At 38.8% G+C, this 25,780-nt stretch overlaps 2 protein-coding genes, 1 long non-coding RNA gene and 1 pseudogene across 4 annotated transcripts in view; 1 reads left to right on the forward strand and 3 right to left on the reverse strand.

The window, feature by feature from the left end:
- Positions 1-19,915, forward strand: part of LOC136426046 (elongator complex protein 1-like) — a 193,058-nt gene extending 173,143 nt beyond the window's left edge. For both annotated transcript variants that reach the window (XM_066414980.1, XM_066414981.1), the window contains exons 36-38: positions 12,238-12,392; positions 14,657-14,729; positions 15,663-19,915. In XM_066414980.1, the coding sequence (XP_066271077.1) occupies positions 12,238-12,392; positions 14,657-14,729; positions 15,663-15,733 (299 nt within the window). In that variant the 3' untranslated portion in view covers positions 15,734-19,915. The remainder of the gene's footprint in view (positions 1-12,237; positions 12,393-14,656; positions 14,730-15,662) is intronic.
- LOC136426049 (uncharacterized) lies at positions 7-1,907 on the reverse strand (annotated as a pseudogene).
- LOC136426047 (uncharacterized) lies at positions 3,755-7,798 on the reverse strand. The gene is made up of 2 exons (XM_066414982.1): positions 7,733-7,798; positions 3,755-7,257 (listed from the first exon to the last, which is right to left on the reverse strand). Exons 1-2 carry the CDS (start codon positions 7,781-7,783, stop codon positions 4,501-4,503), a joined length of 2,808 nt encoding a protein of 935 aa, XP_066271079.1. The 5' UTR covers positions 7,784-7,798; the 3' UTR covers positions 3,755-4,500.
- An 890-nt stretch (positions 19,916-20,805) lies between the features above and the next one.
- LOC136426051 (uncharacterized) lies at positions 20,806-24,877 on the reverse strand. The gene is made up of 2 exons (XR_010754142.1): positions 24,365-24,877; positions 20,806-22,126 (listed from the first exon to the last, which is right to left on the reverse strand). It is a non-coding gene; the product is annotated as an uncharacterized lncRNA (long non-coding RNA).
- Positions 24,878-25,780: the final 903 nt, after the last annotated feature.

A 25,780-nucleotide genomic window follows, 5' to 3' on the forward strand; every position in this document is an offset into this window, starting at 1 on the left:
CAGAATGATATAATTCCAATGTCAAGTAATAAAATTCCAATCATGCCGAAAGATATGATTAACTAAAACAGCTGTCTGATGAGCATCCACAGCAGAACATCACCTGTATAAAACAGATAAAATTTCATATTATTTTATGAAAATTTGAGCATCATATAAAATTCAGCATTAACAATGATTCAAGGCATGTTATCATATCTGAATTACATCACTCATTATCCCAATCAAGATATATTGCCAATCAAAAAATGAAAGGTATGGACAATGAGCTGCAAGAAGCATGTCCTCAGCTGATCTGGGGTCGAACTCCACCTAATGCAAAACAGAAAGCGTGTTAATTTCTATTTGTCATACTTACTGTTCATTGATTATCCATATCACATAAGTATAAAACACTCACACTCATTCACCATCCATTCAGCATCATCATTATAATATCATGTTAAGATTTATATATCAAATTATCATATTACATTATATTATATAAAAAATTATATACAGATTTATATCATATTATATATATATATCATAACCCACAGATGAGGGACTGCTGGAATAAGGAAGATGAGTCAGAACCTCCAACCTACACCCGTACCAAAGTGCGGGGTTACGCCTTTCCCGTCAACTCGGGGATCTGTGTGATGTACCCCTTGTTGACGTCAGTATGTCCGACCTTTACAGGGGTCAGGCGCCTCTAGCTACCTAGGGGGGGCGATGGTATGGCTAAACCTAGCAGGAAGGAGGTCCTTGGAAAAAAGGAGAGAGGGAGAGAAAGGGGGTGAAAATGGTACAGAAAAGTCCAGCTTCCCCTCACCTATACCTATTGGACAGACCTACTTCACTAATTATTACCCTTAGTCTACATCAGAAAATTCTGAATCTGAAATATCCTCTAATAAAGATAGACTACCACAATAAAAGTCATCAATAATACCAATATAGTCCTGATCATCACTACTACTGCTAGTATCTGAATCTGATTCTGCATTGTCGTGACCTACCTGAACTTCACTGCGAATAGAATTCAAACAGTCCAAACACCTACATCCCGGACTACATACCTGTCCTTTCTTGACACACTTACACCTTTTTACTGGAGCACCCACTTCTACATTTACACCCCCTGGTTAAGAAATCAACTGTCTTCTGAACCTTTTCTATGTTTTCTTTGGAATCCCAAATAATCATTACATTACCGTTTTCTATTTCCCAACCATACCTATCTAATAATACAGAGGAAAAATCTTGCTCTAAAGCCTGAGCCCAGGTGAGGTAAACCCAACAAGAACGTAACCAATGAAACCAAAGGGACTGAAATGAAGGTAAACTATTATACTCAAACTCAATTCTTTCAAATAAGGCACCTCTAATATATTGTAACCAATTTTCATGAATACTCAAATTTGTGTCCCCCCTCATTTTTTCTCTGAACAGTTCAGCTGGAGATGAGTATTTAAGAAAAGCTGAACGATGTTTTTGAAAGTAAACACTACCAACTAAACGAACAAAAGCCAAGAACCCTGAATTTTTTTCTGCACAAGAAAGAGAACCACTAGTTTGGACAGAGCTTCCACCAGAAATGAACTCTGAATACTGAAAGAAAGTTTTCATAAATGATACCTTACCAAGACCAACAAAGAAGGAAACATAATCACACCCTGTGGTAATAAACAATGACTGTAATATGTGGGGTAGTAGATTTCTAGAAAGGGAGGCAAGATCAGGGTCCTTGTACAAGCAAGATACCAACTCATTCACATCCAGACATTGCCAATTTCCTGGTTCAGCTTTTTGCAAAATCACAATTCTTTTACCCATCTGCCTTACAAGGGGAAGGCCTACATGATACGTGTCCGTATCAGGTGAATTATCATTATGTTTTCGTATCTGCTTGAAGCAGCATGCAGCCAAACACGAGTGTCACTTTCCTCGTGATTGGACCTACAGTCTGGATATGGAGAGATGCCATCTACAGAGGAAACAAAACACATGTCTCTTTTATCATCTATAAATGCCCCAGCTGTGAAAACTTTCTGTAGCTGCCTCAAAAAAGGTCTACATACTGAAAGTAAAGAACTACACAAATAAGAACATAATAGACGCTTGTTTGGACGCAATGAAATAAATTTTCTCCAGTCTTTTGGGGTAAATGTATCATCAGAAACTGAATCAAGTGGTGCCAAAGTGTCACTTTCTAAAACCGAGTCTCTTCTACTTCTTTCAATATCTTTTGGACTAAGGCCATTTCTGTGTGGATCATCAAAAACAATGTGGACTTCATTACAACCTGACTGGAGTAAAGGCAAAACCCATTTTAGAAACAGAAAATGTGAATACTCGAGAAAAGTTCTATGCTGACTTAATGGGGCTGTATTAATCAAAAACATGCCTTCTAAAACAGAACACTGGGGGGAAAAATTGGTAGGGGTACATTTTGGTAAAAGCAGTAGGGTATTTAGATTGGAAAAAAGAAGTAGTGTCTGATTTAGCTCCCTTGTGGGGAACACCATCAGCATCACATAAAGCACGAGGCAGCTCCAGAAACTGACCTAGCTGGGGCAAATCTAACAGGTGGGCAATTTCAGATAAGGGTTGATTTTGACTTTGTGACCAGGAAACAGCTCTACGATAACATTCTAAAACTAACTTTTTGTCCTTTTCACTTTTTGAAATCCTAGACTTAGTCATCTTTATTTGAGAAAAAGTTCTTAAAGACTTCCGTCTTTGAGGTGCTTTATTACTTGGCTTGTTAAGTATCCTGAAACTAATGAAAGTGTCTAATGAGGCTGTACCTATTTCCCTAAACTTAAGCAAGTCCTCCCTTTGAATATCAGAAATAGAAGCTCCTGTGAAGGGTTGGGCCAGGCGTCTATCTTGCACAGGAACAGAAAAAATGTGGGCTTCTACAACTTTGTTAGCATAATAAACAATATTTTGCCTCTTTAGGATGTCTTGAAGTAGTCTTCAAAAAGAAGATTAATTCAAGACAAAGTTATGCCAATAGTTCAATTAGCTACTGTTGTTCTAGTACAGTAACTAAATGTTGCTTGTCCGGGGGTGGGGGGTGGTGGGCAGTGCATTATCCCAGGTGCCTGAAAGTTGAACGCGTAGACCGCCTTTCCTGTTGAGGGCGGGGTTGTACATCCTCTCATATATTGCTTCTCTAATTCCCCGTTCGAACCAGCGTTCTTCACGATCTAGGATGTCCGTGGATTCGAAATTGAATGAGTGTCCCTGGTTGTGTTTTAGATGGTGGTAAATGGCAGAGGAGTAGCGGTTAGCGCTCTTTCTGCAATGTTCCTTGTACCTTTCTTTTAGTGGTCGACTTGTCTCCCCAATGTACATGTTATTGCAGTTCGGTTCCTCACATTTCAGTTTGTAGATGACATTGGCTTTGATGCCTTTTTCAGGCCTGTCTTTTGGATGGACTAGTTTCTGCCTGAGAGTTGAGTGAGGTTTGAAGTTAGTGGCAATGTTGAAGTTTTGGAAAATACGTCTGAGTTTTTCCGATACTCCTTGGACGTAGGGAATGGTAATGTTGACCTTGTTTCTGTTGGTCAATGGTCTGCACTTGAGTGTTTTCTTAGACTGGTCAGAAGGTTTGAGGGCCTTGTTGAAGGTCCAATTTTGGTAGCCACACTTGGCTAGAGCCACACGGAGATGTCTTTGTTCTTCTGTTTTTGCTTCGTCTGAGGTAATGACATTGTCTGCTCGATGGAAGAGAGTTTTAATCACTGCTAGTTTGTGTTCCAAGGGGTGATGGGAATCAAAGGCCAGATATTGATCAGTGTGGGTCGGTTTCCTGTACACTTCGAACTGAAGGTTGCCATCCTTCTCTATGATGGTTTTGGTGTCTAAGAAGGGGAGCATGTTGTTTTGACACGACTCCTGTGTGAACTTGATGTTGTCATCTACCTGGTTAATATGGTCAAAGAAGTCATCAGCTACTCTCTTCTTTAGCCTACACCAAGTGTCGTCTACATAGCGAAACCAGTTTGCTGGGGGAGGGCCATTGAAAGTACTGAGGGCTTTGTTCTCAAACTTCTCCATATACAGGTTCACAACAATGGGCGATACCGGTGACCCCATAGCACAGCCGTGCACTTGCTGGAAAAACTGTTGTTTGTAAGTGAAATAAGTGCACCCTAGGCAGAGGTCTAGCAGTTCACATATGTGGTCCACGGAGAGTTTGGTTCTGTCTGCAAGTGTGTCGTCGGCCTCCAAGGCTTCCCTAACTACCGATACTGCCTCCTTAGGGGGTATGCAAGTGAAAAGCGAGCACACATCATATGAAGTGATGATTTCATCTTCCGCTACAGTGATGTCTTTGATTTTTTGGACGAAGTCTGCACTATTCTGTATATGTATTCTGAGTATATGTATTCTGAGTTTTGGTATAAAGCTGGTGTTCTCAGTCCTATCGTTAGTCACTGACGAAAGACAGTGGATACTGTCTGAAACGTCTGACTGTTTCAAAATCTTATCCAGTTGCTTGAGTAATTATTTTTGGCGTATCTTATTACCTGGATGTCTAACCTTCATCAACGTAATATTTTGCCTCTCCTGCTCAATAATAGAAGGACTAAGATCAGTTTGGGTTCTATTATTGGACTTGACCAGAATCTGTTCTTTAACTTGTTTAATCAATTTAGCTCGATATGGTAAATACATAACAAGATCTTCAATAACAAACTTGTTTGGACCTGTTATAAGTTGTTTAGTGTCGCGGTTTATTAACATTTCATGACTCTCATCTAAAGCTACACTTGAATAGTTAACAGAATTTATACTGGTGACAAATCCCCCCTCTTGGAAATATTTAAGTATATGATCCGGACAAGACATCATATCAAAAAGATGCAGGGGAATAATTCTAGAATATATGATATGGTCAAATGCATGAAAAACAGGTGCCATCTTCTTGTATGCATACAAACACAAATCCCAATTACCTGATCTAATCGCTATGTAAAGAGAAATGTATGCCATAAAATCATCATGAACAAATCTATGCCAAAACAAAAATACTTCATCACGAGCACATGCACTAGAACAGAACGCAGCAAAATCATCCTCTATACCTTCTAAGTCAATTTTCAATAATTCTTGTCTTCTAACAAAGTTTTCTCTACTAAAATCTGTGTCACCAAAGTGTGGTTCAGACTCTAAAAATACTCTTACCTTATCAATAATAGTGTCTGCTGAAAAAGAACATCTTGAAGAACAATGATCTGTACAGTTCCTCCTATGTTCAAGAAAAGTTTCAATCTGGCATCTATAGAAGGCCTCCCATACTTGAACCAAAAATTTATGAGTACGTTTAAAATTCTTACACAAGCCAACTGAAAGTAATGTCTGTCCTTTTATTCTACCCGAGGCTACCTGTTTCAATCCTCCCTCCCAATAAACTTTCATTAATGCATGCTGATAATTTTTCAAAGTATGCCAATCACCTGGAAATAGAATTAACCAACTTAAAGCGGGGCCATACTCCTGTTTCAATTTAAGAAGGTGGTCAAAGGTTTTCGCGTCCCCAACAACAACTAAGTATTCAACATCACGTCCAACATTAAATGAATTGTAAAGGAAATTAAGAGCTTTTAAAATTGTTTCTTTACAGTCAGCATTTTCATTCATTATTGACAAGTATGCAATATTAGATTTTTCTGTGACAGGGTCCCTTTCTAAAAATAATTTACACTTCAAACCAGGTAACTTAGGAGAACAATCTTCTAAATCTGATATACATCTTTCAAGCTGATAAAATAAAACTTCAGAGTTAAATGAATGTGATGCTTTAATTTCTTTCTCAGATATGCTAAACTGTTCTAAGGTGAGTGAACTGGGGGTAGATGGGATTATAGACTGAACACAAGATGGGGGTGTAAGGGATAAAATACATGTACTATCAATTTCCTTTTGAGATCTTTTTCTTTGCCTAAACTTTGAAACTAATCTAATCTTTTTTGAAACAGGCTCATCATTTTCAGCAACATTGTCTATGTCTACAGAGATATCTTCACTAGAACATACAGATGTTGAATTTGGCCTAGAAACAAGAAGAGTTTTAGGTTTGGGTTGGACGGCTTGAATAGAAGTACCATTCCACCCACGGGGACTACCTGTCACAGCTGCATGGGGGCTACCACTATTTATATTGTCTATGGAAGCTACAGTAAAGGAACCTTCTGTCAAATTGAAATAATTATCCTCCAATTTCAACTGATTTAACATACGAGCAATAAATCTATTATGAGAATCAGTGGAACAACAAACACCAAGACGATTTAACAATTGCATTAGATCAGTAGACTGACTATAAGAATGAATCAATTCTGAATTAATCATATGGAAAGGATAACTACACTGACCCTCAGAGACAATAAATAAGATAAGAAAAGTAGTAAAAAGGCGTCTCAAAAACTTGGAAGAACTATGACTGGAATTATCCTTAAGAAATGATAAATAATGTTCATTCATGTCAAATGATTCAAAATCAGACATAGGAATTTCAGACTTTTGCATAGTAAGCACAACAATAAAGTTCCATACAACAGGATTGATTTCTTTTGAAATTTGCAACAGATCAATTTCATGCATGGAGATTTCACTCTGAACAAACTTATCAATGAATTTGGAGGATTCTTTATGAATCAAACTATTCATATACATCAAAGAAGATAGAAGAGTAGAATTAATTGTGTCTTTATTTACATCTGTGAACATGGAAGCAACATTAGACTGAATGGACTTTAACTCAAGATCATGCCTGTAAATATCTAACCTTGCAGTAGATAGAGCCAAATGAAGAGATTCAATCAAATCACAGTCTTTATAGTATAACAGTACACTTAATCTGTTGCATTTACTTGAACTTTTGTGAATTAATAAAAAGTTTCCCAGATCACTTAAGAGTCCAACTAATAGCCACTTGGCACTAACATAGAATGCATCATCTTCATCACTCTGTTTATCATGTTCAAATTCATTAAGAAGCATTTGAATAGTTTCTACATATATTGGAACCTCCCTGGCCCTGAAAGGACCCTTCCCTGCATTAACCCCCTCTACCTTCCCAGGGGTCCCCCTAGGTGCTCCTCGCACTACCCTAGACCACTCTCCCTGTCCCCGGTACTTCCCTGACTTCAGTTCCACTCCTGGATGAGCCCTTCTCCTTCCTCCATCTGCCTCCAACCCTGGCCACTCCTCATCCCTGAACACATAGCGGTCCTCACGCTCACAGCTGCGACGGTGCAGCTGCAAGTAGAAGTTCAAACGGGCTGAGAGATACCGAGCAAAACTCAAATTACCAGCTCTACTCAAATGCAAACCATCAACTGAAAACATAGCCCGGTCAGCCCGGATACCATTGTCAAGGAAAAACACACCCTGGCTTGAACACAGGCTAAGCAAATGAGAGTTCAACTCAAGGCGCCTCCTGTCATAGACCTCATAGTCAAACCTATAGGCAGGACGCTAGAGATGACAACAGAGGCTGACGGGAAGCGGGACTTGGTAACAGAAATAAGAGAACTGAAATCATCAAGAGTCCGGCTGAGTGGACGGTACATGGGGAGATTGTTGGTCCCCACATGCACGAACACCACATCCGGCTCAACAAAAGGATGACGTGAAATATCAGAAGTCAAATCATATACTGAAGCTCCAGGGTGCGCATTAAGGGAAAATAAAATGTCAGGAGAGAAGGTAGCATGATTAGACAGATATTTACCAATAGAGTCACTGAACGCCAGGATGATCTGAAACAAAAAATGAGATACATCAATGCATCATTTTTTCTAGATTAAGGACACATAATGTTACCTTATTGATGTTGTCTCACTCTCAAATATTTTTTTGCAATGTATACAGTATAGCATGTATTTCCTCATTTTATTGCTGTTTTTTGCAATTTAAAGTATGGGCGAAAATATTTTTTGGAAAAAATTTGCTACATGTGTAAGCCACCTGCGTTCATGTTGCAAACCTGATCATACTACCAACCATGAACCTACGTTGTTATGCAAGTTTGTTTTTCTTTACCTGACAACGTCAGACATGTATTGGCGGGAAAATATGGTCCCGACCAGGCCATGTTAACACATTGAACGATATTATAACGTTATCTTTCACAGCTAAATTCTCGGCTGTTTTCAATCAAAATTTATCCCAGCACACAGTAAAACTCAGAATCAGAATATTTGTCACGTTATGTCGACATTTTACAGCGAATCATAAAGGTTAGATCCTCGATAGCTGTCATGTTTACAAGAAATACCAGCGATAAATCACATCTGCCACACGGTACTGAGCAGTAAAAACATCATAGAACTCGCACTACGAACACTACGAACTACGAAAATCGCTCAAAAAAGGGACCTGAGTAGACATGAAATTTTAAACATACCCAGATTTCAAACCAACAGGATTTTCACATGGGATATAGACGAAGGTTAAACAGTCCTGACGCACTATCAATTGACAACAGAATCGAGGGCGAAATGCAAATGCCCCCAATCTGAAAATCGCCGAAATCTTAACCCTTTACTGGGCTGCCATTTTGCTAATTTGACTATGTACCAAATTTGTTCATCAAACTAGTTAAAATCCTTGTAAAACCGCAAAAAAATGGATTGAATGGAGAGCACACAGTAAACACGTCCATCACTTACCGCCATGGTGTCCAAGAGGCCGGATGTCGTCATGAAATCAGCTGTCAAAGTCGGATGAAATTTCATCGGCGGCGCGAAAGCGGCCCGGGAAATTTGAGTCGGCGATTCTATGGACCGCGGAGGGATACATTGGAAAATGAATTTGATTCGAAAAGCGTTCTATTCAGTACGTGGCGTAGCGGCTGAGCTTTGTTGAAGACGAACAACATTAGCCCCTAAAACAACAGGAGCTAATTGGTTCATTAGCATACAACCTTGTCTTAACCCAAGACGAACAACATTAGCTCCTCACTTGAAAGTTCATCTGTGTCACTTGGTAGAAGTTATTCTGAATGGAGTTTAAACTGTAAACACCAACACAATAAATTGGACTTACCCAAATTTTCGACTGAACAGCTGCAGTCTTTGTCAAAGAATGAAGCATCCACTGCTTCTGTGACATCACGTTATGCAGATAAGACACGTGACTCGGTGAGCAGTGGATCATATGTTGCAGAAAGATTCAGTAATTCCAAAAAGACCCAGAACAACAAGGGATCCAACAGGGGCTTCGTTGTTTTGCCATACATGAAAGGGGTGTCTGAAGGTCTTAGACGCATCTTCACATCACATGGGATTAAGACATGTTTCAAATCAACCAGAACACTTCAAAATGCCTTAGTCGCCCAAAGACAAGACACCCAGGGAGGACAAGAGTGGAGTGGTGTATTTCATTCCGTGTCAAGTTCAAAACATTAGAGGCCAGTGCAAAGAAACTTACATTGGAGAGACTGAACGTTCACTCAAGACCCGCTTCAACGAACACAAACGTCCGAGCTCAACCACTTCTGAAGTATCTCAACACATACACTTAGAATCGCCAGGCCACTCCGTTTCACTGGACAAAGTTAAGATCCCGGATACAGAATCAGACTTTTTTGTAAGAGGTCCATTTACATCCGGGCGTTACAACCATCCCTCAACAGAGACGCCATAGACTTTCTGCAATATATGATCCACTGCTCACCGAGTCACATGTCTCATCTGCATAACGTGACGTCACAGAAGCAGTGGATGGTTCATTCCTTGAAAAAGACTGTAGCTGTTCAGTCGAAAATTTGGGTAAGTCCAATTTATTGTGTTGGCGTTTACAGTTTAAGCTCCATTTAGAACATTAGCTCCTAAAACAACAGGAGCTAATTGATTCATTAGCATACAACCTTGTCTTAACTTACTATTCTATTGAACCATCTGAAATTGTCTTCACTTCATCAACATATCTATTCAGAGTTCCGATATATAAAACCTAGTTCTACCAGATCTTTCTGTTCTAAAATTTTATCCAGTTGCTTGAGGAACTATTTTTGCCATATCTTATTACCAGGATGTTTAACCTTCATCAACAGAAGAATCATTATGAGTGTTTTTTTTAGTGGAGGGGAAGTGGTTATGTACATGTACGTAACGTTAGTAGTTTCGTGATGTTTGGATTCAGACTCCTACTTTTCTCACTGTGACATATCTTTGTTAAGTACACACCAAAAAGTTTTTGGATTTAAAAAATAAACTGGTTGAACAAGTGTACATGAAAACAGAGTCCTTGGGAAAAATGATAACTCTTTGTTACATACTGCGTATAGGCAGATTTACGTTTCTTCCCTGCCCCGTTTTCTTGTTTAATTTTTACTTTAAAAAGTTACAAGAATATTCCTCAAACAGTGACTTAAAAAGAAAGGTAGCGAAATACGCACCTCCAAATTTTTGACGTCTTCTGTACGTCTTGTTCACGGAGTGACCTAGTCTCGCGAGAACACAAGACTAGGCCGAGACTTGTGAAGATCTTCCTGCCTCCCCCGGCCTCGGCCTAGTCTCGTGTTCTCGCGAGACTAGGTCACTCTGTGAACAAGACGTACAGAAGACGTAGAAAATTTGGAGGTGCGTATTGCGCTACTTTTTTTTAAGTCACTGTTTGAGGAATATTCTTGTAACTGTTATTACACGTGATGACATGATGTCAGGTTTATTCAGTTCAGTAGACAAACAGTTACAGGCCTCATAGCAGCCCTGAGGCTGAATTAACAGGCTTGTTTACAATTATCAATAATCAAATTTACATATACATAAAAACATTACATTGTTACCATCGAAATTACAAAATTCTTCTGATTTAAAATCTTAATATCAAATTCTCTTACTAGCAGGGTTACCTTGTAGTAAATGGGGCTCTTAGTGAACCTAGTTGTATTTGCTTTTAAAGTCTGTAACCGGTTGCATGACTGAGTCTTTCTGCCAGAGATCGCCTCGCGGCACGGTGGGAGCCAGTCTCTGAAGATCGGGGATCTCAGGAGGGAGCGAGCATAACTTCTGCATAGTTCTAGTCGTCTTTGGGCCAGTGGCGTAAGGGAGAGTTCTGTCAGGACTGAGCTGTAGCAGGTGTAGTTCTGTCTCAGGATGAACTACAGGATGATCTTGATCTACATGATCTTACACGTCCTCTTCTGCACTGTCTCTATTGACTTAGATTCAGCCACAGTCAATCCCGGATGCCACACTTGGCATGCATATTCTAATACCTAATAAGATACCATATTCTAATAAGATGCACGAAGCCAATGTAAACAAGTACAAGGTCATCGGTAGTAAGGCCATGCTTGGATAATGTTCTTAACATATAGAGACGTTTGCTGCCCTTCCCAACAATCATTTCGACGTGCTTGGTCCACTTAAGGTTGCTCTGTAGTGTGATGCCCAGAATGCGCGCATATTCCACAACCTCCAGCTGAGTGGGACCCACTGTGATGACAGTTGGGGGTGGTGGATGCTTCATGAAACAGACTGAAGCACTTTACATTTGGACGAGTTCAAAGTCATACGGTTGTCATTGGTCCATCTGGCTAAGCCGTCGATGTCATCTTGGATGGTGGGCACACTGAGAACATGTCCTGGTTCTAATAACGACAAGTCGTTGACATACTTGAAGGTATCTGCTGTCAGGTTGTCGACAGGAACCGCGTCATTAACAAGGACTAGAAAGACCAACGGCCCTAGCTTTGTACCCTGTGGCACTCCGCACGTTAGTGTTTGTCATTCTGACACTTCACCTTGGTATTTGACTCGCTGTCGTCGTTCCGAGAGAAAACTGATGATCCAAGGTATGACCGATGGAAGGACTCCAAGCTCAATCAGTTTGTTGATGGCAGTGAGGTGATGGACTGAGTCAAAGGCCCGTGTAAAATCCGTAAGGACTAGTGTCGACACGTGGCTACATTTGTCTGCTGTTTCCAGAAGCTTGTGTGCCAGAATCGTCAAGTAGTGTGTAGTAGAACGGCCACGCAGTGACCCATGAATTTCTTCAACGGTACTCTTAATCCCAATTGCAAGCCAAAGGAAATCAATTGGTGTGGTGTAACCTCTGCAGTCATTCAGAATGTGCAGTAAGTAATGTCTATGAAGGACAGGCTATTCCGAGAAGCAACCAATAAATTGGCGTGGCCTGCATGAGGTTATACGTACATGGCATGCACACATATGTAGTGTTTTTGTCTATTTTTGACGGTAAACCATTCATTCATTCATTCCTTTTCAGATGATGTCCACCATTTGCTGAAAATGTTGGTACTGTTTGGGCTTGACTCAGAGGCTGGGATGATCCAGTCCTGCCTGGATGCTACCCTGAGTCTGATGGACAGTTGTACAGCAGAGATCTGGCAGACTGCTAGTGGCTGTGCACAGACACAGATGGTAGGTCACGCACACTAACGACTGCTTCACACTTTCATCTGTCCAAAAAATGTTTGATGCATCAGTTTCTGTAATGTCTGGGTCAAATTGGAACTGGATTGATATTATTGTATCTAATGGCAATACATGTAGTCCTCATCCCAACATGTGTTCTAACTTCTAAGCAAATGTGCAGTCCTTTTTGTAAAGGAGTGTGTGCATGTGATGACCCATTAATCTTCATGTTTCGTGATTGTGTTTTTTTTAACTGTGCATAAGGCCATACCAATTTAATTTCTTGGTTATCAGATTTTTTTAAAAACTGTCAAATTCCAAAATCAACATGAAAACAGAATCTCAGAGGAAAGTCTGTACTTTAGTGCACACAGTTTCAGGGTGTGAACATGGTCAGGTACAAATTTTTTACCCCAGCCTTCTGTTTTTATGATTTTTTTGCTAAGGCCACACCAATTTAATTTCTTGGTTAACGGATTTTTCTAGAAATATAATGGAGTGTGCGGGGGGGGGGGGCGAGAAAAAAAAAGGCATTGAAGGAGGAAGCTTTAGCATTTTGGCTGTTTCAAGTACAAGTGGAGGCCATTTCCTGCAACTTCAGGTTTACTTCTTTATGTTCTTAATATCTACAAACACAAAGAGGCAGGAAAAATCTTAAAGCCAATACTATTTTGAAAACACATACTTTATGTTTCTGATATATTCATTTTGCTGGCTTTTGCTTAATATTCATTATCTGCTCCTGGGTATGTAAGCACATATAAGGCAAAGGACAGGTTCATCCCTATCACATATACAGAAATAAAAAGCTAACCCACATGTAATGTTAGGATATAATGACAATGACAATGAACTTAAAGATTTATTGCATATTCATGCCCAACATGGGCTAAATGCATTTAGCTAACATGAAGTAAATGAAAAGGGACATTGTGCTATATTCCATCTAAACCTACAGAGTCTCTTCTCTCTTCTTGAAACATGTGTACACAAATTCACACAGTTTTTCAATCATATCGTAGTTTCTAGAAGACATAAAACATGTGAAGAAGTCGTTATTTGTAAGATGTGCATATTTCTTGTCGAGTTGTATCAAGTTGTATGGAACTTACAAGGGGTCTGCGCATGTCTGAGTATAGTGAGCATTCTAAAATAAAAGGGCCAAAATTTTGTCATGATCAGTGGCCACCAATTTTTAGTTCAGCAAATTTCTGTCTTTTCTTAGCTGTTTTGGGACTAAAAACACACACCAAATGTGAAACAAAACCCATACAATATTTTCACATGTGGTAGTGCTACAATGAACCAAGTATTGTTCTGCTGCTTTGCCGATTTTGAGGAGAATGTTCCCAATTTGTGGCCGGTCATATGGCGGTAAGGTGATTTTCAGTCTGCTGTTTTTATTTCTATTTTTATTCAGCAAAAAAGGAAGCGGCGAATCCGTTAACCAAGAAAATAAATTGGTGTGGCCTAAAATTTAAAAAAAAATCTGTTAACCAAGAAATTAAATTGGTGTGGCATGTTTTGCGCTTTGCGCTGGTCCAGGCATAGGTTGTAGGCCTCGGAGGGAGTGTTTGTACTGTATATATATCGAATATATACCGGAATATTGGCGAAAAACCAGTGATCTGATATCGGCAAAATCGACTGGGCAGATCACGAGCGGGTGATAGCGGCTGGGCGGATACCGAAGTTATCCGAAAGCCGACACTAGTTGCAAAGTCAGTGTACAAGTCCTGTCTTTGGGTTGACAGGCGTTAGAGGTCGAGCTGCTTTAAGGTTTTTAAGGTATCTGAGAACGACAAGTTGTCATAGTGCCCAAGGATCATTTTGCAAGCTTGTTTCTGTACTTGCTCTAGAGCGGTGAACTGTTTCAGTGTGTGTGCTGTAATGCAACAAGGGGGCGGCGTATTCGAATTTGAGACAAATATATCAGCAGTAGATGAAGGTGAGATCCAATGTCAGTTCCCCAGATGGACACAGTCTACTTTTCACCTTAGACCTTTAGAGAACCAAGGAAATGAATTGGTGTGGTCTATATACACATTGCACTTGAGCAACTGAAGCCAAAGCATGTCAGTCCCAAGGCTGACTTCTACATCTAATGACATTTTGTTAGCTGTAGGAATATAATGCTTAAAGTTTTCAGATAACTTACATGCAGTGGCTGTTGTGAATCAAAGTCAACGCCTATAATTATAGTAAATCAGTAATTTTAATGTATTCCATCATGCTTATCAGTCACTTTTTTATATTCTTACTTACTATAGACCCTTGGCCCACACTCAACCGTCAACAGCATCCTTTCATCCATGAATGCTGGACCACAGCCAGTAGATGCAGGTAATGATATACTTCTGCAGTGCCGCACATATAGAATAGAATACAACACAATGTATTCCTTATCGCTCGAGGTACCGGCCGAACCGTGGGCCGTATCGGCCAAAGGGACCGAGGGTGATGCAGAATACAACAAGTCATACCCACCCAAGAAAAACACGCAATTCAATCCGAAATCCACCAGAAGTTGAGAAAAGTTGGTGTCCTTGAACAAGAAATTGTAACAGCCGCAATTCCAACGACTGAATCCGGTATTCAACTTTTCGACAGCGGCACACTCGGCGCGCCCGAAATGCATTCTTAATTTTCTATGGAAGCCCGTGTGATAAAAGTAGAACCCCGTGTGATACGTTATATTATCACATGATGCGGAACACCGTATCGACGATTTTGTGGCCCAGGCATGACATAAATGTATGTACAACATACACCCCCTAACTCTAGTGCCGTACATGCACACATGTCTTGTATATACTGTTGTACGCCCTAACCTTAATCCTATCCCTGACTTTACTCCCCTAACCCTATAGTCCCTGCAATCATACACGTATGATGGCAGATAAAAGCTGTATTTTAAAAGCATGATTGTTTTGCTGATAGGTCAGCACAATGTCATAAAGGTTTCCCCTTATCATGCTTCATCAACCATGTTGTAATATAATGGTAAGACAGCAGTTTGTATCCGTAGGACCATTTTACAAATGTATATATGGAGAGCAGAATACGTGTTCCTCATGTATGGCATTGTACATGATCATCTTTGGTAGTGCCAGCGGAGGATTTCAGAGCAGGAAAATGAAATTAGAAATATTGACATACGATATGAAGATTATGAGTAGCCATGTACAAATCTTACATTTCTTCACACAGGTTGTACAACATTTATTACAGTCAAGTATACAATGTAAACATCTTACATGTACCTTGTGTCAACAGTTGTTGCTGTCCCTCCAACGGCTAAGCTGAAGGACTCCAAGTGGAAACTGTCTGTCCTGGAGGGAACATAAAGTAAACCAAAGAAGACATGCAAGAAAGGGGCTGAAAAACTGTAAAATTATCATTTTATAGAAATGATCTCGTGAATATGTTATCACTAATATGACAGGCACACTTATTTTCTGAAAGAAAGCCTTAATTTCATTGGTTGTCCCAACATTAGGTTTTAAACCCAGTTTTTCTTAAGGCCACACCAATTTGATATCTTGGTTCTCAGACATTTTCAGAGATAAGAAAGAATTTAGGCCTGTGGTACACCCCAAGTACATCTTAGACACATATCATTCACAATGGAAGACATTATGACAAACCCTTACCAGCTGGGTAAACAGAGATTCTGACACCAAGTTGTGCATTTGTTGTGTTGGCATATGCCCATTGTGTTTTTGGTTTTTTTTTTTCTTTGTTTGGCAAGTGGGCAAGTCTGAGAAACAAGAAATGACATTGATGTGGCCTTTTTGCCACGAATATAATCCAAAAGGTTCCTTCTTAAATTTATGGTACATAATACATGCTATTAAAATGTCAGTGTCAGGATACATGAATACGAATATTGTCATTGCTTATTTATGAATGAAGACCTTTATTGCACATTTCTGCCACACTTGGCTAAGTACAGGTCACAACAAAAGATAATACAAGTACAGTTAGGGGATACAAAAGAATATGACTATCATTAAATAAATTCTACTTCTCCTCGCTTTTCGGTTATAGTAGATATAAAAGAACAGACATGTTCTTCAATGGGAGGTTTGTCTAGTCGCATTAGAAATATGAATTTTTGAACAGTACTTAAATGTGTGAAGTAGGGAAATAGGTTTTCTACAAGTTTATACAAGTTTATGACATTCGTCTTCTACTCTATTCAAAGTACAATGTTTACATAATCGTTGTTCTAGAGGAGTGCGGGTATGTCTTTCCGTTTCAATATGTAGTTTGTGGCAGCTGATTCTTAGTCTTGTGACTGCATTCCTGACCCTCATATTTGAATTACTTGATATTTTAGATATTTTATTTGATATATTTGATATTTTTCTTCATTATAAGTAGTTTTGAATAATCTATATGATCTTACCTTATTTTTGGAAGCCCCACCTTTGTTGTCGTTATGTATTTCTTTCAGAAACGTTTGGAAGTAAATGTCTTTTATCCGCTGGACAATGGAACTAACAATTTGTAACATATTTGAATTATATGAAATTGGTAGGTGCCATAAGAAAGCAAACCCGCTCTCCTCTAAAGACTTACGTATTCCTGTCGCCCAACATTTCACACCAGATTTGTCTAGATCTAACTGACAGCAGAAAGCATCTGCTTGAAAACTGTCGGCTGACACATTCTGGCGAAGTCTAAGGAAATATTTGACGGCGTTTAGCGAAGCATCCACTTGTATCTTCCTAATTCCGCCCTTGCAGCTAGGCTGCAAGCAGACCTAGGTACACGTAATGATTGTTTGCAGAATTTTAAATGGACTGATTCAATTGGACAGGAATTTGAACTTTTGGATGAACCCCATATTTCAGAGCCGTAGAGAATAATGGGTTTAAGGCACGCATCAAAAAGTTTGTTTCTCACAGAAATTGGGGCGTCAGCATTGTCTAGAGATTGGTTGATGCCGAACAAAGCTTTTAGACCTTTCCGGTAGAGGTGTTTGTGATTCGCCTTGAATGTGCCAGCAGAGTTGACAATGATACCTATTAGTAAGTAACAATAGGATGTAACTAATTCAACAGGGTTTTTCTGGTATGTAAACAAACAGTGTTTTGGAAGACGACCACCTTTAGAGAAAACAACAACTTTTGTTTTCCTAAGGTTTACATTCAGTCTCCATGTATTATAGTTTTCTAGCTTATTCAAAGAAGTTTGTAACCCTTGCTTAGACTCGGAAAAAATAACTAAGTCATCTGCGTATAATAAACAGGGAATGTAACGTTGGGTAACATAAATTCGGGATTTTTCCGATAATGGTTGACTGAAATCAATCTAGCAGAACAATAAACCATCCTTTTTTTCTATTATTCTGTCAGTATCATGTACTATCTTTGCACTAATCATACATATGGTAGATTTTGTCTCTAGTCGTGCTGACACCATAATATTTCAATTTGAAACTACCGTCCGCCGCACGCACAATGACGGTGCTGTCGGACAGGGGTGCACATTAATTCGGGAGAGAAGATTCGTCTTGAATATCTTACCGCTAATCACATTTTATACAGCAGCTATTCGTTCCATCCTTGGCTTGAGGAGAGTGCTATGGATATAGACGTGTCCAAGTGAAAAAAATACACGAAAAAACGGCCGTACCGCACACATCAGGCATTCGATTACATCCCGTTTGTTGAGTCGGTAGAACGTCACTCAAAGTCGATCCCCACCGTCATGGCAACGTGTACATTATTCATGGAAAGTTAGCTGGATGCCGTAGCAATGGTTATACTACTATGTCCATGTGTTCCTTGTTGTGTTAGGAGCAAACTTTGAGGAAAATATCGTCTTCAGTCCACTATCACACGCAACATTTAGACAAAAAAGTGTTCCTCACAAACCTTTTGTCGTCTGCTTGACGACATGATTCTGGGTAACAATATGGCGGCGGGAAAATACACGTGCCGTAGGTTGTAGCAACAAAGAGGAGTTTTGATGATTGATCACACTTAGAATCCAGTTGCAGGTTAGCAAAAGAGATTGTAATAAGTTGTCTTGTAAATAATTGTGTTTAGCAGGCAGGAGATGTGACATTTGTCTTATAAACCAGCGAACAACCGTGCAGTGTGAGTCTCCCACGAAGCCCCCAGACTCTGTCAATAAGGGACGGAGAGTTTTTGACGTCGCCAACTTCTAATGCATGGTTTTCGAAGCTTTTCAGACAGTGTTCTGAATGCGTTAGTCTGTCAAGTTTGCATTTCTAGCGGTATTACTGATGTTGCATCTAGCACATATCCCTAAATACCCCGTTTTCGAAAAATCCCGAATTCAAGTACCCCACGAATGTTACCCAACGTTACTTATCATGCATAATTGGTGGTTCACATTCATTGTCAAAGATGGTTGTAATATCACTAATAAATAAGTTGAATAACGTTGGGCTTAAATTACAACCTTGTTTGACACCGCTATGCGTAACATATGATTCAGTGAGACCATGACTATGTTTGACACAATTTGTAGTTTTAGAGTACATGTCTTTGATAGTTTGAAGAAACTTACCACCTATACCAAGCTTGTTCATATATAAATACATGTTTGATAGCACATTGTCATAAATTGTCTCTTTTGTTGAGCCCAATACACATACATGTACATGTGACTCTATAACTTCAGATTACATTTTAAGTTTTCCAGTACAGTATATGTCTTATTACCCTCTCCTCCACTCAGTACGATGTACAATGTATGAGGGGGAAAAGCAAAATTGATCCAATAAATACTACCCCACCCTAAAACTTGAGTAAAATACTGTTTTTGGCATCTGTCTAGTATGTGCATGTGTTTCTGCATTTACAAATAGAGCATGTGCAATGAAGTGGGAAGGTACTACCTGTCATTTTAACCTCCTTGATGACAGGTAGTACCTTCCCACTTCATTGCACAATCATGCTCTATTTGTAAGTACAGAATCACAATGCACATAGACAGATGCCAAAAACAGTATTTTACTCAAGTTTTAGGGTGGGGTAGTATTTGTTGGATCAATTTTGCTTAACCTCCTTGCTGTCATGATGGTGTCCTTGGTTTGCATTTCAATGAACCCCATGTCTCAAGCCTACACAGCATTGCTTTTTTGTTAGCTTTAGGCCACATCAATTTAATTTGTTGATTTTCAAATTTTTTCAGAACAAAATTTGGAGAGACAGGGCGGAAAAAAATACAGATAACTTGTAAAATGCAAAAACTCTGGGGTCAAGAGAGGGGCTTACATGACAAACAACAACAGGAGTATTCAAGTTTTCAGCTTTCCATAATGATTGCACATTTATGCATGCTATTATCATGATTTTTGAGTGGTAGATAGCTCTTGAAAGGGAAAGTAAGTCACAGTTTGGGGCCACATAGCAGCTTTTTTGGAACTGCAGAATTTGATTTTGTTTCAAACTTTGAAAAAGACTGATCGCCATGGCATTTGGTGTGTCAAACATGTAATACATGTGTACAATGTATGTATAACTGAGAATAAAAGGAATAGCTATCAATGGCACTTATACAAATGAAGACCTAATTTGCATAAATAAAATACTATATTACTTTTTAATTTCATAGTGGTAAATGATAGGGATTTTTGTAGTATTAAGTAAAGTAAAGTAAATTGGACATTATCGGACATAAATCATGCAAATGAGGGCATCATTTACATAATTTATGAGGAAATGCCACCATAGCCTTCTTTGCTAAGATAAGACTTCCATACTTTGAACAGCTTGTGTTATTTTGGGTAGAGAAGATGATCAACTGACATAATTTATGCAAATGAGGTCATTATTTGCGTAATGAATGGTAAACATCTATGATATGCCACTCTAAAAGGCTAAGATCAGTCTGCGAAGGTATGAGGTCATGGAACTCTAGTTTGTTAATGTGATGGACTGTGCCTGGGCACGGTCTTGGGAATGCCGCCATATGTCCAGAACTGTGCCTGGGTAGCTTTAGCTTTAGTCATGGTGTCAATCAACACGGGTGGTGCAATGAAATGCTGCGCGAAAACGAGGCTCAACACAGGGGTTTCGCAATGGATGGCGGGTACCCGGAAGTGGTGCGCGCGGTATATTTAAAATCGGGGAGGCTTTTGGTAGCGGTAAACATGATCTTATGTCGAAATCCGGAGTCTTCTGTGTTACTATTAGGTGGATACTACGTTGGACGCTACTGAATAGCCCTTTTTGCTAATATAAATGATCTTGCAGAATGATAAACTATAGGTTTTGGAGCTTTCATGCTACAGTGTATAGAAATCAATCCATTTAACCTTCTCTGGTACCAAGGAGGTTAAAATTACAAAATAAGATAATAGATCTTATGTCAAATGACTATTCCATAACAAAATCTAATTCAAAGTGCAGAAAAAGAATAAGGTCAATGTCTCAAAGTAAGTCAGAAAAGAAGAAAAACACTGTTTGTCGTTTGTCTGTATGGTAAACCTTTGTTGAAATTAAGATCACATTCACTGCCAATTCTAATGAAATAATAAAGAAACTAATTAACATCTTGAATTTGCTATACAGTAAAACAAAGTTTCAGATGCAAGGTAACTTTTTGTTGTTGAACCTTAACATCTCTCTTGATAATCTTTCCCTTCATGTTAACCAAAAATACAAAGAACAGCACTACTGGCCAAATTTTCCTTATACATATACTGGATGCTTTTATTAATGACATGCTTATTGGTGACATGGTAAACTATGTGTTAGTCCAATAACACTACATGTATTCAGCGTGATAATTGTACATTTATAAAAAGATGCTTAAAGCATTGTTGTTACTGTTGCCTCACCATATAGTCAGGGCAAACTCAGATGCAGAACAGATACAGACTTTTGTGTTTGTTAATCTACAATAGGAAAAACACCTGAAAGTATTGCCATTAGCTGGCCGTTTAACACTGCACAAGGTTGGCACAAATTCAGACAAAACACACCAGCACTATCATAAAAAAGTACCTTCAGCTCTGCAGAAAATGTATCTACAGTGGCTGATTCCATACATTCTATTGTAAAATTGGCACATAATTCATAAATTACTCCAACTATACTTACTGAAACGGCATTCTATTACAGGTAAATGCTTATACATTGAATTCTTGATGCCAGACATACAAGTTTAGTTCAGACAAAATCAACCAACTGAAAATATCAATGACTTTCAAATAGATAACTTTTAAATACACTGGCCACAATAGTGCTTTTTAGTGCTATATACACAGTTTATCAATGGCTATAATCATAAATAGTTTTGTTTTCCATTTAAATAAAGGTTAACTCAGCAACTAGTTAATTATCATAGTTAACTATAAGAAGGAAGAAAAAACACAAAGTTCTTAAAGTAACAGTCATAAGGGGTCTTTTTTATATGCAGAACAGTACAAGGGGAAATATTCGCTGAGATTTATTTAGCTGTGTTCGCAGTTGAAACTGCCATACAGGGTTTTTCTGTAAAATGGTGAATATTCTATGTGGCTTTAAGTCTGCAGTGAAGAGGTCAATGTGAAAAACAGGAACATCAAAACAACTGCAAAAATTTCCCATTTACATGTTTTCATAAAAATACATTGTATATAGGACAACTTTACATCTTAACATATAATTAGCCAGAATATTCTCAACATCACAAAATCTATTAAAGAGGGTGCATCATCATATCCCACAATATAAGAAGTCTTGAGTTGAACTTGCTTCCACAGCAGACACCATCTGAAAGAAAAGAATATATTTCACATTACAAAGTTTACGAGTACATAATTTAAACCTGCTCCTCAAAAGAAAAAAAAACAATATTGCTGCCCAATGATACAAGGCACTCACTATAACACATAGATGATCTTTGAATACTTTGTATTAGACCCTTCAATATTAACAGTCACCATACATCACTTAAATTTGTCAGACACATGTACTAGTATATCTATGTGTGAGGGGAGCAGGAAAATTGCTTGGCATTTTTTAGATGACAATTTCATTAAATCTGCATTATATCAGCAATACTTAGTACTTCACTGTTTAAAAATGCTTTACTCGCTTATAGCAAAGGGAATAGCCTCTAAGCAGAGCTACATAATACACTATAGTCAACATGCTACACCCACCAAATATGGCATAATGCCATTACTTTCAGAGTGTATATTTCATCATCAAAGACAACATTGAGTTAATAGTAATATTCCCCTGATTGTAGTGAAGATACAAGTACTAATGACCTAAAATACTTTGGCCATGGAGGAAATCATGAAAATTGCATATTATTTCCTGTTGGGGGGATATTGAAGCAAACACACTTGTCAATCTGTATATCAATATGGCTCACCAAGTAACATATATGTATACAGTAGTCTATATTTCTTGATCAAGTGCATAATAGTTGATTGATTATCCTGTATATGATTAAGAAAGATGAGTACTAATGACTTATACTAGTTTGGGGGAAAGAAAGCAATTCAATACTTGCCTAGGGAATATTGAAGTTACCACATTTATGATAATTTGGCCACCCATATTTACATGTCCTTTCAAAGTCTTTATTTTCTAATCCAGATCATGGATTGATTTGATATTTCATCGCAAGCTGGAAAGATATATGTACCAATGGTTCTTACTACTTTTCCAAAAATCAGACATGGTTTTATAATTCCGGTGAATTTTTGAATGGGACTAGGTATGAATAACATAACAAATGGAAACTAGGTCAAGTTCCAAAGTGTATATTTTGTCATCAAAATCATGGATTGACATGACATTCCCATATAAGTTGTAGGGATATACGTACTATTGATTTTAACTACTTTTTCAAAAATCAGACATGCTTTTATAATTCCAGGGAATTTTTTAATATGGGTGGGTGTCAACAAGTATAGAGGTCAACTTAAGGTCAACTTCAAAACTGTATATTTCATCATCAAAATCATACATTAACTTCATATTCCCATATAAGTTGTAGGGATATACGTACTAATGATTCCAACTACTTTTCCAAAAATCAAACATGCTTTTATAATTCCGGGGAATTTTGGAATGAGACTAGGTGTCAATGATATAACACCTGAAAAGTAGGTCAACTTCCAAACTGTATATTTTGTCATCAAAATCATGGATTGACTTGATATTCCTACATAATTTGGATAGATATAAGCACTACTGATTCTCAGAACTTTTTTCAAAATCAGATATGTTTTTATAATTCCGGGGAATTTTGGAATGGGGCTAGGTGTCAATAATGTAACACCTGAAAAGTAGGTCAAGTTCCAAAGTCAATATTTTGTCATCAAAATCATGGATTGACTTCATATTCCTACATAAGTTGGATAGATATAAGTACTACTGATTTTAAGATTTTTTCCAAAATCAGACATATTTTTATATTTCCGGGGAATTTTGGAATGGGACTAGGTGTCAATAATATAACACCTGAAAAGTAGGTCAACTTCCAAAGTGTATATTTTGTCATCAAAAGCATGGATTGTCAACAACATTAGAGGTCAAATCAAGGTCAACTTCCAAACTGTATATTTCTTCATTACCTGCATATATCAACATTAAATTCCCATGTCAGTAAGAGGGTTATATTGACTACTGATTCCTGCAATATTTACATTAGTTGATCACATTCTGGGAGATGTTGACATGACCACACTCCAGCAAAGTGGGGAGGGGGGCTGATGGACACAATGACAACTTGTTTAGTCATTTTCTCATGATCGGCTTGGCTGATTGACTTCAAATTTTCTGTGTATGTAGGGTCTATCTAGCTGTGACAAAGCGTCGAATTCAATTGAAGCTAAGTATATCTATAATCATTTAGGACTCTGTTTAACACCTCCAAAGGACAAAATATGCTGTATCTCGAGATAGAAAACGCGAAAGAAGGGCAACAGGCATTTTACGAAGTACACATGTCATGCTAAGTGGAACACCACTATATCCCCTGCCCATACGCACCTTCCATGAATCGGCACACTGCTGAATAAACGCACAGTCCCCGGGGTTCTGCATCACGTCATTGCTCCAAAATCCGACCGCCGCCATTTTGGTGCGTTACGCCTCAACCTTCCCAGAAGCCTGTGTTGCATCACCCCTTCTTTTTGAACACCATGCTTTAGTCCTGGATAGACCAGGTGTATCCAGAACTGTGCCTGGGATACACAGGGACTATCCAGGACTGTGCCTGGGATACACAGGGACTATCCAGGACTGTGCCTGGGATACACAGGGACTATCCAGGACTGTGCCTGGGATACACAGGGACTATCCAGGACCGTGCCTGGGATACACAGGGACTATCCAGGACCGTGCCTGGGATACACAGGGACTATCCAGGACCGTGCCTGGGATACACAGGGACTATCCAGGACCGTGCCTGGGATACACAGGGACTATCCAGGACTGTGCCTGGGATACACAGGGACTATCCAGGACCGTGCCTGGGATACACAGGGACTATCCAGGACCGTGCCTGGGCACAGTTCTGGATAAGCAGCCTTGTATAAAGCTGTGCCTGAGTAAATCTACAGTCTTGAATATACAACGTTGCATCATAGACTGTGCCTGCCAGTGGGTAAATTCTACAGTCTTGAATATACATGTACCAAATTTATTTTGAACCAATAAATCTACTGTCTTATCCTAACCATTTCAGTCTTACAAATTGATAGTTTTTCCAGCTTTAAAAAATCTGCTGTAGAATGTGCTAAGACACTGTCTGTTTGTGACGATTCAATTCCAAGTCTAAATCATCCAAGACAAGCTAGAAATGTATTTTACAGACTGACAATTTCTGATTCTTCCAGATCCCAGCACCCCGAAAAACAAAGATGGCGGGGCTGCAGCTGCAACTCTCGAAACTCAAACTTTCGCGAAATTAAGCCTTATTTGGAAACATGGCTGTGAATAATTATATCACTGTCCCGCCAATCACCGTGATTGACAGTACTTCCAAATGGGCACAGAACTGGATACCGTAGGCACAGTGTTGGATACGACACTCCCCTGACATGAACTGGAAGAGGATAAGCATGTCATTACAATGACATACTTAGCATGTCATTGTAATGACATGCTAAGTATCCCAAACTACATCTTTGTAAGAAAGGACCGTAATGATAAGGGTGGAGGCGTAGGCCTGTACATAAAAAGCACAATCCCCTATAAACTCAAACCTGATTTAGAGTTCCCCGATATTGAAGCAATCTGGGTTGAAATACACCTTCCACACGTTAAATCAATCTTGGTTGGGTGTATTTACCGACCACCCAGTGCAAGACTTGATTATCTTCACAAGATTACTCACATGTTAGACAAAGCTACTCACGATGACCAAGAAGTGCTAGTGTTAGGAGACTTTAATGTAAACTGAAA

Source organism: Branchiostoma lanceolatum, chromosome 19, assembly GCF_035083965.1.
Source record: "Branchiostoma lanceolatum isolate klBraLanc5 chromosome 19, klBraLanc5.hap2, whole genome shotgun sequence".
In the NCBI taxonomy this organism is placed as follows: domain Eukaryota; kingdom Metazoa; phylum Chordata; class Leptocardii; order Amphioxiformes; family Branchiostomatidae; genus Branchiostoma; species Branchiostoma lanceolatum.

What these genes read in the sequence shown, in the direction of transcription:
- LOC136426047 (XM_066414982.1), bottom strand. Translation starts at nt 7,783, where the DNA reads ATGTATCTCATTTTTTGTTTCAGATCATCCTGGCGTTCAGTGACTCTA. An exon ending in GGCGTTCAGTGACTCTATTG is followed by an intron (nt 7,258 to 7,732) that starts GTAAATATCTGT and finishes TTCTACTTGCAG; the next exon opens with CTGCACCGTCGCAGCTGTGA.